Source organism: Zea mays, chromosome 3, assembly GCF_902167145.1.
Source record: "Zea mays cultivar B73 chromosome 3, Zm-B73-REFERENCE-NAM-5.0, whole genome shotgun sequence".
Lineage (NCBI taxonomy): Eukaryota > Viridiplantae > Streptophyta > Magnoliopsida > Poales > Poaceae > Zea > Zea mays.
The window spans coordinates 158,012,229-158,024,970 of record NC_050098.1 but is presented as its reverse complement, the minus strand read 5'-3'; the positions used below and the strand labels follow the sequence as shown (position 1 = coordinate 158,024,970).

The following is a 12,742-nucleotide window of genomic DNA, read 5'->3' as shown; positions in this document are numbered from 1 at the left end:
CTCCTTCTCCTTGTCGTTGATCACAATTCCCTTTCCCTTAGGATCCATCTCTTCGGGCGATTAGTCCCTTCTTGAAGAGAACGGCTCTGATACCAATTGAGAGCACCTAGAGGGGGGGTGAATAGGTGATCCTGTGAAACTTAAACTTATAGCCACAAAAACTTGTTAAGTGTTAGCACAATAATCGCCAAGTGGCTAGAGATGAGTCTCAACAAAACACAATACCACAAAAGATCAACACAGAGAAGACACAGTGGTTTATCCCGTGGTTCGGCCAAGTACAAAACTTGCCTACTCCACGTTGTGGCGTCCCAACGGACGAGAGTTGCACTCAACTCCTCTCAAGTGATCCAATGATCAACTTGAATACCACAGTGTTATGCTTTTCCTTTCAATATCCCGTTTGCGAGGAATCTCCACAACTTGGAGTCTCTCGCCCTTACACTTGAGATTCACAAAGAAATACGGAGTAAGGGAGGGAAGCAACACACTCAAATCCACAGCAAAATGCGCACACACACGACCAAGAATCGAGCTCAAAAGACTATCTCAAAGTTCTCACTAGAACGGAGCTCGAATCACTGAGAATGACAAACGGATGCGCAAAGACTGAGTGTGGATGATCAAGAATGCTCTAAGGTTGCTTGGTGTCCTCCTCCATGCGCCTAGGGGTCCCTTTTATAGCCCCAAGGCAGCTAGGAGCCGTTGAGAACAAATCTGGAAGGCCATCCTTGCCTTCTGTCATCGGGCGCACCGGACAGTCCGGTGCACACCGGACAGTGTCCGGTGCCCGATTCCTTTCCTTAAATAGCGAAGCCGACCGTTGCAGATCTGGGAGCGGTTGGCGCACCGGACATGTCCGGTGCACACCGGACAGTCCGGTGCCCCCTTCCGACCGTTGGCTCGGCCACGTGTCTCGCGCAGATCGCGCGGCCGACCGTTGGCTTACCGGACAGTCCGGTGCACACCGGACAGTCCGGTGAATTTTAGCCGTATGTCGCCAGTCAACTCCCGAGAGCGGCCAGTTCGCCCGAGGCAGCCTGGCGCACCGGACACTGTCCGGTGCACCACCGGACAGTCCGGTGCCCTAGACCGAAACAGCCTCTTGGCTGTACACAGCCAACTTTTCTCTTTTTCTCTTCTTCCTGTTTCTGATACTTAGACAAGTATATTAGTACACAAAACCAATGTACTAAGACTTAGAAACATACCTTTGCTCTAGATTTGCACTTTGTTCATCCATGGGCATTGATTCACATTTAAGCACTTGTGTTGACACTCAATCACCAAAATACTTAGAAATGGCCCAAGGGCACATTTCCCTTTCAATAGTATAGATAATCCTCAAATTAATGAGGTAGATCTAGTAGTGGGCAAGAAACTTGCTGCCTAAAAGCACGGTCTCTAGGCAGATAAGTTCATGAGTGAACAAACCGCAGCCAATGCTTAGGTCTCCACTACCCATGCTCTACTAATTATCAAAGTAAAATTCAATAACTCCATATCCTGTTATTTTGGATAGCACGTATAGGTAGTCATCCCGAGAGATGTAGACCTCATAGAGATAGGCATTCCAAATGCTGCCACAAGCACGGTCTCTGGGCTACTAAATTCTATAAAAGAATTTAGTGCAGCCAATGCTTAGGTCTCTATCTCCCTATGCTCTTAATCCAAAATAATGTAATTTCATTTTTGCATGAGTTTTATTAAGTTTGAACTTAATAAATGCTATATTTATATGCAAACATAAATGAATGCGTAAATAATAGCAAGTAGAGATATGTGAATTATTAATGTAAAACAAACAATAATTCACGAACTAAAATCTGCTATATGTACAATAAAACAGATATGTCTTTACAATATATGCAGTCTAAATTACGAATTTAGACGCCTAAGATAACTTTGAACTGAAATTACATATAAAACAGAGTCTTATACTGAAATTCAGAACTTAAAAATGGTAAAAACAGGCTATATTGGGCCTCTGAAAGTAGCCTAGGCGGCCTGCTAGGCGAGCCAGGCAGCGGCCAGAAGGCCTGCACGCCGGCCCAGCCTGGCTGGCCGGCCCATGCGGCCCACCAGGGAGCCAGACGTCCATATCAAATTGGGGCGGCTAGGGTTTCCAACCCTAACCGCCCCTGTAGCCGCCGCCAGGAGGATTCCTGGCCACCCCGCCGTCGCCTAGGGAGCCAGTCGCCGTCGCCCAGGGAGCCGAAGCTCTCAGCCACCAGGTCTTGGCCAGCTGGAGCCTCCGCGCACGAGGCCGACCAGGAGCTCCAGCCGCCGCCATTGCTCGTCGAGCTAGGCCGAGGAGGCCACGCCGAGCGCGCCACGGAGGGTCGCGCCGAGCGCCTCGGGGAGGCCGCGCCGAGCGTGCCTGGTGCCGCTCATCGCCGGGGCTTGCCAGGCCGGTCGCCTGGCCGGAGCCGCCGTGGCTCCCCACGCTGGGGAGCGCTGTCGAGGGGGCCGCGCTGGGCGTGCCTGACCGGAGCCGCGCCCATGGCCGGGTTGCGTCTGGCTGGGGCCTTCCCCGTGCCCGCGCCGGGGGCTTGTCCGCGCCTGCGCCGAGCGCCGAGGTGGCGCGCTGCGTCGAGCCCGCGCCTCGCAGGTCGAGCCGCGCCGAGTGCCGACCTTCTGCGCAGTGCAGCGCCCGCGCCGAGGCTTGCCGCGCCGCTCCCCACCCCCTCCCCCCAAACGGCCGACGTGGCGGCCAGATCGAGGGCCATTAGGCCCTCCCGTTGGAGGAGGAAGACGAGGCCATCCCATTTGGGCGATGGCCAGTGAAGATAATGCGTCCACGTGGAGCATCGACGGCACGCGGGGGCTGTCCACGACAGGCAGCAATGGTCCCAACGACCACAGGCACTGGTGGAGATGGCGAACGACGAGCAACTATCGCTGCAGTGGGCGGAGGTGGCGGTGGTGCCTCCAAATCGACGTCCATAGGAGCGGATGCAGACGACCCCACGTCAACCACCGGCACCGGTGGCGACGGGGATGCAGTGGGGAGTCCACACTCCACCACCGGCAGCGAAACCACCGCTGTCCATCCATGGAGAACGCAGAAGTGCACATTTTGCACTTGCACACGGCGTTCAGGGATCTCATGCACCGGTGGGAGTGCAGTGGCTTGCCCAACGGTGAACGCTTCCAACATCGCATCATCAACAATATGAAGAACTTCGCGCATACGACGTATGCGCATGGAAACAGTATGCTCCATACCTTGCTGTTGATGTGTAGATTGATCTTGCTGTTCTTGTCAAGAACAGCGTGTTCTTCCTATTTCCCTTCTCTGATTTCTCCTTGAGACAGTGCTGATAACGTGTTGCAATCTCTTGCAGTGCTCAGTGGTGAATCAGTGGAGAGACAAAAGAGAATGAGACAAATGACCAAGTTGTTCTGTTTATTGCAGAGATCTTCTTTATATACATGTGTACAAAGGGCATCTGACCCTTGGATCAAATAACTGTAAAATGAACGGTTGGATGGGTCTTGATCATATGTACATTATTTTGTAACAACAACCACCTCAGACGTCGATCAAAAAAAATGTTCATTCTACAGGTCCCGCGCCGCCTCAGCCAGAGGGCCAAAGGGGGCACGTGACATGAGAGGCACCAGTAGCGAACAGGACGGTTAACCACCCTGTCACGCCACCTACACACGATACGGTGTAACGAACGGTTTCGCGTCCCATCAAGCCACCCATGCCGAGCGGCGTCATGATGGCCATCCCTTTTTTACAGCACCGAAGCAGTAACTACCTCATGCCGACCAGGTAAAAAGTCGAAAATTACCCCAACTTCTCACGCAGAGCGAGGGGTGGACCGAGCAAGCTCCAAGTGAGCCGCAAGCTAGGTGACTGGCCCATAGGTCATTTGCTCATGTTCATGTCCAAGGTCATACCTCACATTGTCCTGCGGTGACTCGGCTGACGGGGTGGTCACGGGCCCCCTCTTTGGTCGGCTAGACCGACCAAAGTGCCGACACAGGACCGAATAAGGAAGGACTCAATGAGATGCCCCTAGCGGGTCGAGCCCCCAAGTGGGACCACTCTCCAAAGACCTGACCCTACTGGAGGGCGGTCAGATCTCATTTGGATAACCCGTATGTAGCTCGACGGCCCCCTTCCCCACCCCCGACTAGGTCGGAGGAAGGTGGCCCTCGCCTCAATAAGGCCTAAAAAGGCCTACCGAGGGGGGCACGTGCATATCAAGGATCAAGCACCCAAAAGACAACCAACTCAGAAGGTCACCACCCAAGACTACGCCTAGCTCTGACGCCCCATGGCCTCACACCTAGTGCGTGGCGACCATCGCGGGAGGGGTCCGTCCTTAGACCGCGCGCACGCCGAGTAAACCCTCCAGCAATCCACGTTGATTACTCGGGGGCTACATCTATCTGATGTGCTTGCACGCACCAGAAAAAGTATAAGATCTCACATAAAAGCTCTGCACGACTCCAAGAAGTCCCACAAAGGCTTAGGGGTTGCTGCCGGGTACCTAAGAATAGGGTATCCAAAGGTAGACCCACAACTCATTTCCGACCCATTTACCGACCAAGACTCTGTCGAGCAACCCTGCGAGGCGGAGAGACCGACCAAGTCTCTACTGAGCAACTCGGTGAGGCGGTGCGGCCGACCAAAGCTCTGCCAAGCAACCCAGCGAGGCAGAACGGTCGACCAAGTCCATGTCGAGCAACCCAACAAGGCAGGGCGGCCGACCAAGTCCCTGCTGAGCGGCCGACCAATTCACTACCGAGCAACCTAGCGAGACGGAGGGCTAATCTGGAACTCCTGACTCACGTCAGCAGGACAAGACGCATCATCACCTAACCACGTCCGGACCACGAGTACGACGTACCAAAGGGGCGCCGAGGAGTCCCCGTCAATGCGACAGTATGCCAGCATGTACGATCCCTGGCGTATCACATCTGCCTTTGTGGGGTCAGTCAACCTCGGTCGTAGGGGACCCCAGCACCTAAGTCGCTACAGTGATCCACGTAACAGGATAGACAGGGCAATAACTCACGCCACTACGACATCATTAGGCTTGCTATAAGGGACCCGCTAAAAGGGACCCGCATACCAAACAGATGACGCGGTGCGCCACGTCGGTAGTATGGCCACGCTCGACCCTACGGACCCGGGGATACCGCTTTCGCATCCAACAAAGCATTGCAGTCTCTCTCTCTTTCTCCGGAGGAAAAAATACCACCTCTGTAAGGTTCCCTTGAACTATAAAAAGGGACACCCTCCTCCTTTTTCACGCGCACAAGCTATAACACTGTTCAGTTAATACTACGATCAACGTTACAATGGACTAGGGCGCAAATCTGAACCAGTATAATCCACCGTCTTATACCCCACTCTCTTCGAAACCACTCGATTCATCATTCGGTATGAGTCTGCGCTAGCTCCCCACCGAACACAAATTATATTGTACTCTGGTTTCCGAAACCACGACATTTATGACTCCGATGTGCACTAGGGTGTGGGATATGATTTTTTTCCTTGGATTTACTCACAAATCGATGAAAAATTAGGTATTTTGTTAGGAATTACTCAAACTTAATACATTATCTGCAGTGGTCCCAGCAAAAACAACGGGGGACTTGTTCTTCACATCACGTTACGCATGTACATGCAAAAGCCTAGGCACGTACTGTGCACACTGTACACCGGATCCCATGCATGGCATGCACACCAAGCAATGCAATGACACACCGTGCGTTCGTGCCGACCGTGTCCGCGTGGGGTTGATCCTGATTCCTGATCAAGAGGATGAGGCGACGGATTCCTGCTGCATGTAGCAGGGGAGCAGCGCGTGGGTGTTCTGGCGGCGGAGCTGGTCGTAGAAGCGGCGGATGAAGTCCTCCGCGTCGGCGTCCACGGCGTCACAGTCGCAGCCCGCTGCTTCGTCCTCGGACGAGTAGTTGGACACACGCACAGAGAACTCGCCGCTGGCCGCGCCCGGGAGCAGCAGCGCGGGCGACGAGGACGACGACGCGAAGGCGTACACGTACTCCTCCTCGTCCTCAGGCGCGAGGTCGTCGCCGTCGCCCCGGCCCCGCAGCATGAGCCCGGGCGATGATGCCGCGGCGGAGGCGTGGTAGTCGATCCTGGCGAGGGGCGGCGCGGGCTCGACGGGGAGGGAGAGGGAGCCGTACCCGTCGTACTGGCGCTCGTCCTCCTCGGCCGCCGCGCTGAGGCAGGGGAAGTAGGGGAGGCGGCGCCTGCTGGATGAGAAGGACGAGGGGCCCGCCGAACTGTTGCTGCAGGAGGAGAACTCGTAGTCGCGGCGGCGCAGCGCATAGGCGGCGGCGGCGGTGCTGCCGCGGTGAGAGGAGAGGAGGTTGGCGACGGCGCGCGTGGTGCCGCGGCGCCTGTTGGCGAGGAGGTGCGGCACGCTGAGGAGGAGCTTGCGCTTGTTGGAGAGCACGCCGTTGCGCGCCATGAAGAAGGCCGCGCGCACGTAGCTCCACAGCCGCTTCCCCACCGCCGCGTGCACCTCCATAGTACTGTAGTAGCGCACCACAGCTGCCTGTGCGAGATTTGCCGGGTCAAGCTAGAGGATATCTGCAGGCCGCCGATGCTGGATGGGATTGGGATGGAGGTCGGGGCTGTGGATGGAATGATGGTATGCTTTTGGAGTTGTGGACTGCCGGTGCTAGGATGTATATATAGGACACAAACCCCGGCACAGACTAGTTCGCTTAGCCTGCAAGGGAGAGAGAGAGAGATGTGGTGCCGGCTCTGCATCTACCACTGCTGTGCTGTGCTGTGCTGTGATGGCCGGCGACATTTGGATAAATTCTTCCGATCCCCAGCCCCACCATGGCTTTTCTCCTTTTCGGTTGGTAGGAGGCGGGCGGTTTTCTCTGCCTCCGTGCTGCATGCTTTGCGTGCGCCACCCACCGGCCGGTTCGCTGCCGGCCGGCCGCCACCCCACCACCCGCCACTGCCCAACCGCTGCACTGCACGCACGGGCGAAGCAAGCAGAGGAAGGAAAGCACCATTAGGCTATTCACAATGGGGATTTCATGTCACTGTTTCCAAAAATGCCACATCAGATTTATGGATGAATGAAATACCCTCTCTCAATAGAGAGTTTCATCTCACTATTTCATATGTCAACATACTTCTTAAATGCTGCATATAAATAACCAATAAGATTTACTCAATTATATGAAGATGAAACAAAACACTCTCAGTAGAGGTTTCACATAGTTTTCAAGATCTTGGAAACGAGTTAACATGGTTTCATCCCCATGAAACTCCATGAAACTCTTCCTTCTTAAATGATGTGACATGTCATCAAAATAGCTGATGTGGCAAGCTAATTAATACATGAAACACCCCATGAAACCTTCATTGTAAATAGCCTTATATGCGCAGCGCACACCATGGCCCTGAATTGCCCGCCGCCCCTTCGTTCTGCCGGGCACGTACACAGCTGGAGTTGTTTTCTTTTTCTTTCCACCCTGGGGATCCTAAGCTCCACAGGCAAGAGGCAACTAATACTACTGTAGTACGTGAAAAGGTCTGCCCCACCACTACATCCGAGTTTTGTGAGCATGGTACAAGAAAGGTACAAGATGAGCGGTGATCACCGATAATAGCATTTGGGGAGAAAGAGAAAGTGAGAGAAGTTCCGGCTCTGTCTGATCCGTTAGCGCCTGCCACTTTTTATTAACTGCATATTATAGACAGTATTTTTTCAGTAAATCTAAAAAAAACATAAATATTACTAACTCCATTTTTTAAATTTGATGATGGATAGTTAAATTTTCTACTAAGAAATATCAGATATAAAATCGGAGGGAGTATATTATTAACTAATAACTAATATAAACAATCTTTTCATTTTTACAATACAATAAAACATAGATGACTACCTACTACGTCTAGGATGTGTTTGTTTGCTTTTTGGTTTTAACTTTTGCTCTCTAAAAACCAAAAGTCAAACCAAAGAGTTGGATCTCGGAAGCAGTTTTTTTTAAAAGACGATTTTGTCGCAGTGTAAAACCGAAAGCACTTGTGGTTCTGCTTTTAGCGGTTTTTCGGACGGAACCGTAAAAATATATATAAGATTTTTTAACGATTTTTAGTGGTTTCCACTAAAGAATTTTTTTAGCTTTTTAACCGCTCACAACCTACAACAGCCTTTTCACATCTCACAGTACACAACAGTTTTTTTTCACATCCACATCTCGACCAAACAGGCCCTTAGTCGTTTACTCGCTTACATACACACAATTTTAGCATGGCCGACACACGATAAGACCCGACAAACATCCAATATCTTTTTATAAGGTATAATAACGCCACACACACTCACACCACTACACATGTGCACGTCCAATACAAACACTAGATTGATTGAGAGGACTTCTAGTACGTGTATGGCTGAAAAAAAGAGAAAAAAATACTAGATATACAAGGACTTGAAACTTGAGACCTCTCATATCTCATACCTCATATATATTATATATAATAAATTGTAAGTGATATGCAATGACCACTACACCATACATGTTTTTAGGTATGGTTTATGCCATACTAAGCTATAACAAAAGCTCCGTCACTAAGTAGACACACGTAATACCACAGAATACACACGCATATATATATATATATATATATATATATATATATATATATATATATATATATATATATATATATATATATATATATATATATATATATATATATATATATATATATATATATATATATATATATATATATATATATATATATATATATATATATATATATATATATATATATATATATGCACTCTATACCTATGGTGGCTCGAACGGTATAACCCTAGACGGAAGCGTTTCCGACCAGTGGCCTTTACCACTCTGCCGTGAGCCCCTTCGCATATTGATCATATAGAGTGCCACCTCTCTCGCGAATCGCTGCACACGTGTCGTCCACGTCTTGTTTCCTTAATCTGGTGACCTTCGGCGACACCGGATCACTCTCAACCAAAAAGTGGAGCACGTACGAAAAGTAATGTGGAGGCCATGTGGATTTTTTTATTATTATTCTTCGACGACGCAGACGGATTGACTTGGACTTGTGACCAAAGTATAGCAGGGGGCAAGCAAAGCATGGCATGGCATCTTCTTCCCCTTTTTCCAGCCCGGGCAATGTGATTGTATGATCTCCCTCTAATCTGTACTGCCCGGTCCAATGTCGCCCGGTACTCTCTAGTTTCCCGAACACAAACAGCCTCCTGCCCAAAGTAAAATGAACTATTTTTTCTTAGAAAAATAAAAATCTTTTTAGAAAAACATGAAAATGGAAACTCTGTAAAAAAACCTCATTTTTCTAGAGATTTCTATTTTTTTAAAAAAATTAATCTATTTTCTCTTAATAAAATATAAATCTTAAAAAAAATAAAGTATTTAAACTAGTTTTTAAGGGCTAGTTTAGAAACTTCATTTTTCCGAGTGATTCATATTTTCCCAAGAGAAAATCAACTAATTTCTCTTAAAAAAATAGAAATCTTTAAGAAAAATGAGATTTCCAAATCAGCCCTAAAATTATTATTTCCACCTCTCTGGGGTTGGCAGCAGATCGAAGCCACGTGTCGTGTGCATCTCGTTTCCTTAACCTGGTGACCTTTTGACAACACCCGATGCATGCAGGGATGGACGAAGGCACAAGCTAAAGCTTTAAGCCAAATTCCCACCCATTCTCACGTGTCACCAGGAAATGTACGCACTCTTCATCAACCAACACACGAGACGCCAACAGACCAAAAAGTCCAGCACGGGAAACGAACAAACTGAAAGGCCTTCTTTTTACATGGGCAAATACTTCAAATCAAATGGCAACAGTAATGTGAATGCCTTCTCCATCAATCATGGATTCTTTTTCTTCGTTTCTTCTTCATGGCATGGCACCCCGAGAGCACGCCCCTTTCGACAGTTTGGTTGGCTCCGTTCTGCCTCTCCTTTGTTTGTTTGAGTGGGTGGGTGCTAGGGTTGGTTCCTCTGACTTAAGTTTAATCCGTGCTACATTAGATGTTTGATTGCCAATTACGAATATTAAATGTAGTCTAATTAGAAAACTAAGTATATAAATGAAGACTAAACAGCAAAACAAATTAATAAGCCTAAATAATACATAATTATAGAATACTAGTTAGGTGCTCGTGCGCTGCGATGACACACAAAATGTTCGATAAAATATTAGCGCACAACGATTATATAAAAACGAACACCATAATGTAAATATTGGTAGTCTCTCAGTACCATGAGCATGAGGCGACTTGAGAATCTCTATTAACATTGAGCAAACCAGAATAAAAGTTTCAGAACTCATGTCAGGTTCACCATTGACATTTTTTCAATATTGTAGTCAAAGTGCAGGCTATTTGTTCTTCTTGGCGCAGTGAGAGGATACGGGAACAATTGATCATGCAAATCCAAACAAGTCGTAAAATATGGGACGAGACTGGATGAAATGGTACCTCTGCAACATAGTGAAGAACAAGGAGTGGAAAATCCAATAGAAAGTTTTTTCTTTGATTTTTTCCTCTTATCTCGCAAAAAGTAATAGTACTCGAACAGAGGAAATGACAAGCAGATCATTATTTCCTGAAGATGTATAACAGGAGTGCAACTTTGTAAGCCTTCTTGAGCAAAATACTTCATAAAAGTTCACGACTACAAAAAGGTGAAGTTCTTACCTGATGACCCGAGAACCTCAAATATGTAATCAGCAACATTTTCATTGACCAATGTTTGAAGTAGAGCACAAGTATTTGCGTCAGATGATATGAAATGAAATATAAAATCTAATGTCTTTGTTTGAACTTCTAGGTTAGTAGATAGCACCTATGAAAATAAAAGGTTAAACCAGAACAATTAATACTAACCATGAGCAAATGCTAAGTAGGTATCAAAGCTCAATACAGTAATTCCTCATTCCTTCCACAAAAAATATCAAAAGGCATCTAAGATCTTTGTTGAGCTTCCTGCCTCCATTACACTAGCGAAAAGAAGCCCTAGGAGCCAAAAATACACTACCGGAATCAATAGCTTCGCCGAGTGCCGGAAGCACTCGGCGAAGCCTTAAAAACACTCGGCAATGGCTTTGCCGAGTGTAACACTCGGCAAAGAATGCTCGGCAAACAGTGCATCGGCAAAGACTTCTTTGCCGAGTACTTTTTCTCGGGCACTCGGCAAATATCTTTGCCGAGTGTCAGGGAGCACTCGGCAAAGAAAAGCGACCGTTACGGCGCCGGTTGACGGAGACGGCGGATTTGCCGAGTGTCTGCCTGGAAGCACTCGACAAAGCCGACCTCTTTGCCGAGTGCCAGTTGGGACACTCGGCAAAGAGCCCGCCAGGGAGGGTCCCCATGTCAGGCTCTTTGCCGAGTGCCCCAATAGGCACTCGGCAAAGCCGACCTCTTTGCCGAGTGCCAGCGACATAACACTCGGCAAAGAGCCTAAGCCGGTGCCCAGGTCTGTGCTCTTTGCCGAGTGTTATGACCCAGACACTCGGCAAAGAGCCTCTTTGCCGAGTGTTACACTCGGCAAAGTGACCAGTATGTACCTTTTTTATTTGTTTTTTGTTTTCCATCCACACAAACAGAAGATATCACATATATATCACATATATACATCACAGATATCATCACAGACATAAATAGCCAACACAAACATAAAACCGTGACCACAAACATAAATATCCATCACAAACATAAGTGTTCAACACAATTATTAAACACAAACATAAGTCTCAAACGTCGCAAGCTCTCACATAAGTATCAAACAGAAACATAAGTATTATACATAAGTTGTGAAGTCTAAAACAACGACTCATGGAGGTGGGCGGTTTGGCCGGGGTTGCGTTGGGCTGAACCCTTCCGGAGGGTTGTTGGATGCCGCCCCAGATTGGCCCTGCACAGAGAAGAGATAGCATGTGTTATACCAGATGCATTACAAACATCTAACTACAATTTTGGTACTCACAGGAGTGTGGAAGAGAGTAGGGTCAACTGGGGGGAACAATGGAGGTGGCGGAGCGATGCCCTGTGCGGCGCCAAGGCTCTGCATGTACTGGAACATCTCCGCCATCCTCTGATCAGCCGCCGCCCGCTCCGCCATTATCCTCGCCTCCATCTCTTCTAGTTGGGTCTGTAATATTACAAGCCAACGTTATAGTAACTCAAAGACTAGGTATATAACTAAAGGAAGGACGAGTTACAGAAGCACTAACCTCGAGTTGTGAAATGCGATGCTGTGAGCTGTCGTGCCGAGGTCGAATGGCTGGGCTCGAGCCAGTGCTCCTTGCTCTCACCTGAGACAGAGTGGGAGTGGAGGACGAGTCGATTGCCCCGTCGGCAATCCAGTACCGCCCATGTCTCTTGCCTCCTCCGACCCTCATGAGCACATCGGGGTCGATAGGCTCGGTGCTCGGATCATAGTCTGGGCCATGGACCTCCTGCGCCATGGCGGTGTAGTCATGGAGGCGGCTGTAGACGGCGGGGTTGGTGTAGGCCTCGGGCCCGTCATCCGGGTTGTAGGTGACGTCGGACGTCGCCTTACCCTTATGGGCCATAGCATAGGCCGAGAAGGTGGAACAAGGCCTGCCACCATGTGACGCCGACTGCAACGAAAACCAACGAGATAGTTAGAAATAATATCTAACTTAGTGCTATATATCGAAATAAAAAGGTGGCGTACCCATGCTTCGGCATATTGGCCC

General features: G+C 48.9%; 1 protein-coding gene across 1 annotated transcript; it reads right to left on the bottom strand.

Annotated features, from left to right (window-relative positions):
- Positions 1 to 5,536: 5,536 nt before the first annotated feature.
- LOC100274294 (uncharacterized) lies at positions 5,537 to 6,807 on the bottom strand. The gene has a single exon (NM_001148658.1). The coding sequence runs from the start codon at positions 6,764 to 6,766 to the stop codon at positions 5,627 to 5,629; it is 1,140 nt and encodes a 379-aa protein (NP_001142130.1). The 5' UTR covers positions 6,767 to 6,807; the 3' UTR covers positions 5,537 to 5,626.
- Between the last annotated feature and the right edge of the window lie 5,935 nt (positions 6,808 to 12,742).

Bases quoted from the DNA above. Each gene is read 5' to 3' on its own strand.
- LOC100274294 (NM_001148658.1), bottom strand. From the start codon at position 6,766: ATGCAGAGCCGGCACCACATCTCTCTCTCTCTCCCTTGCAGGCTAAGC.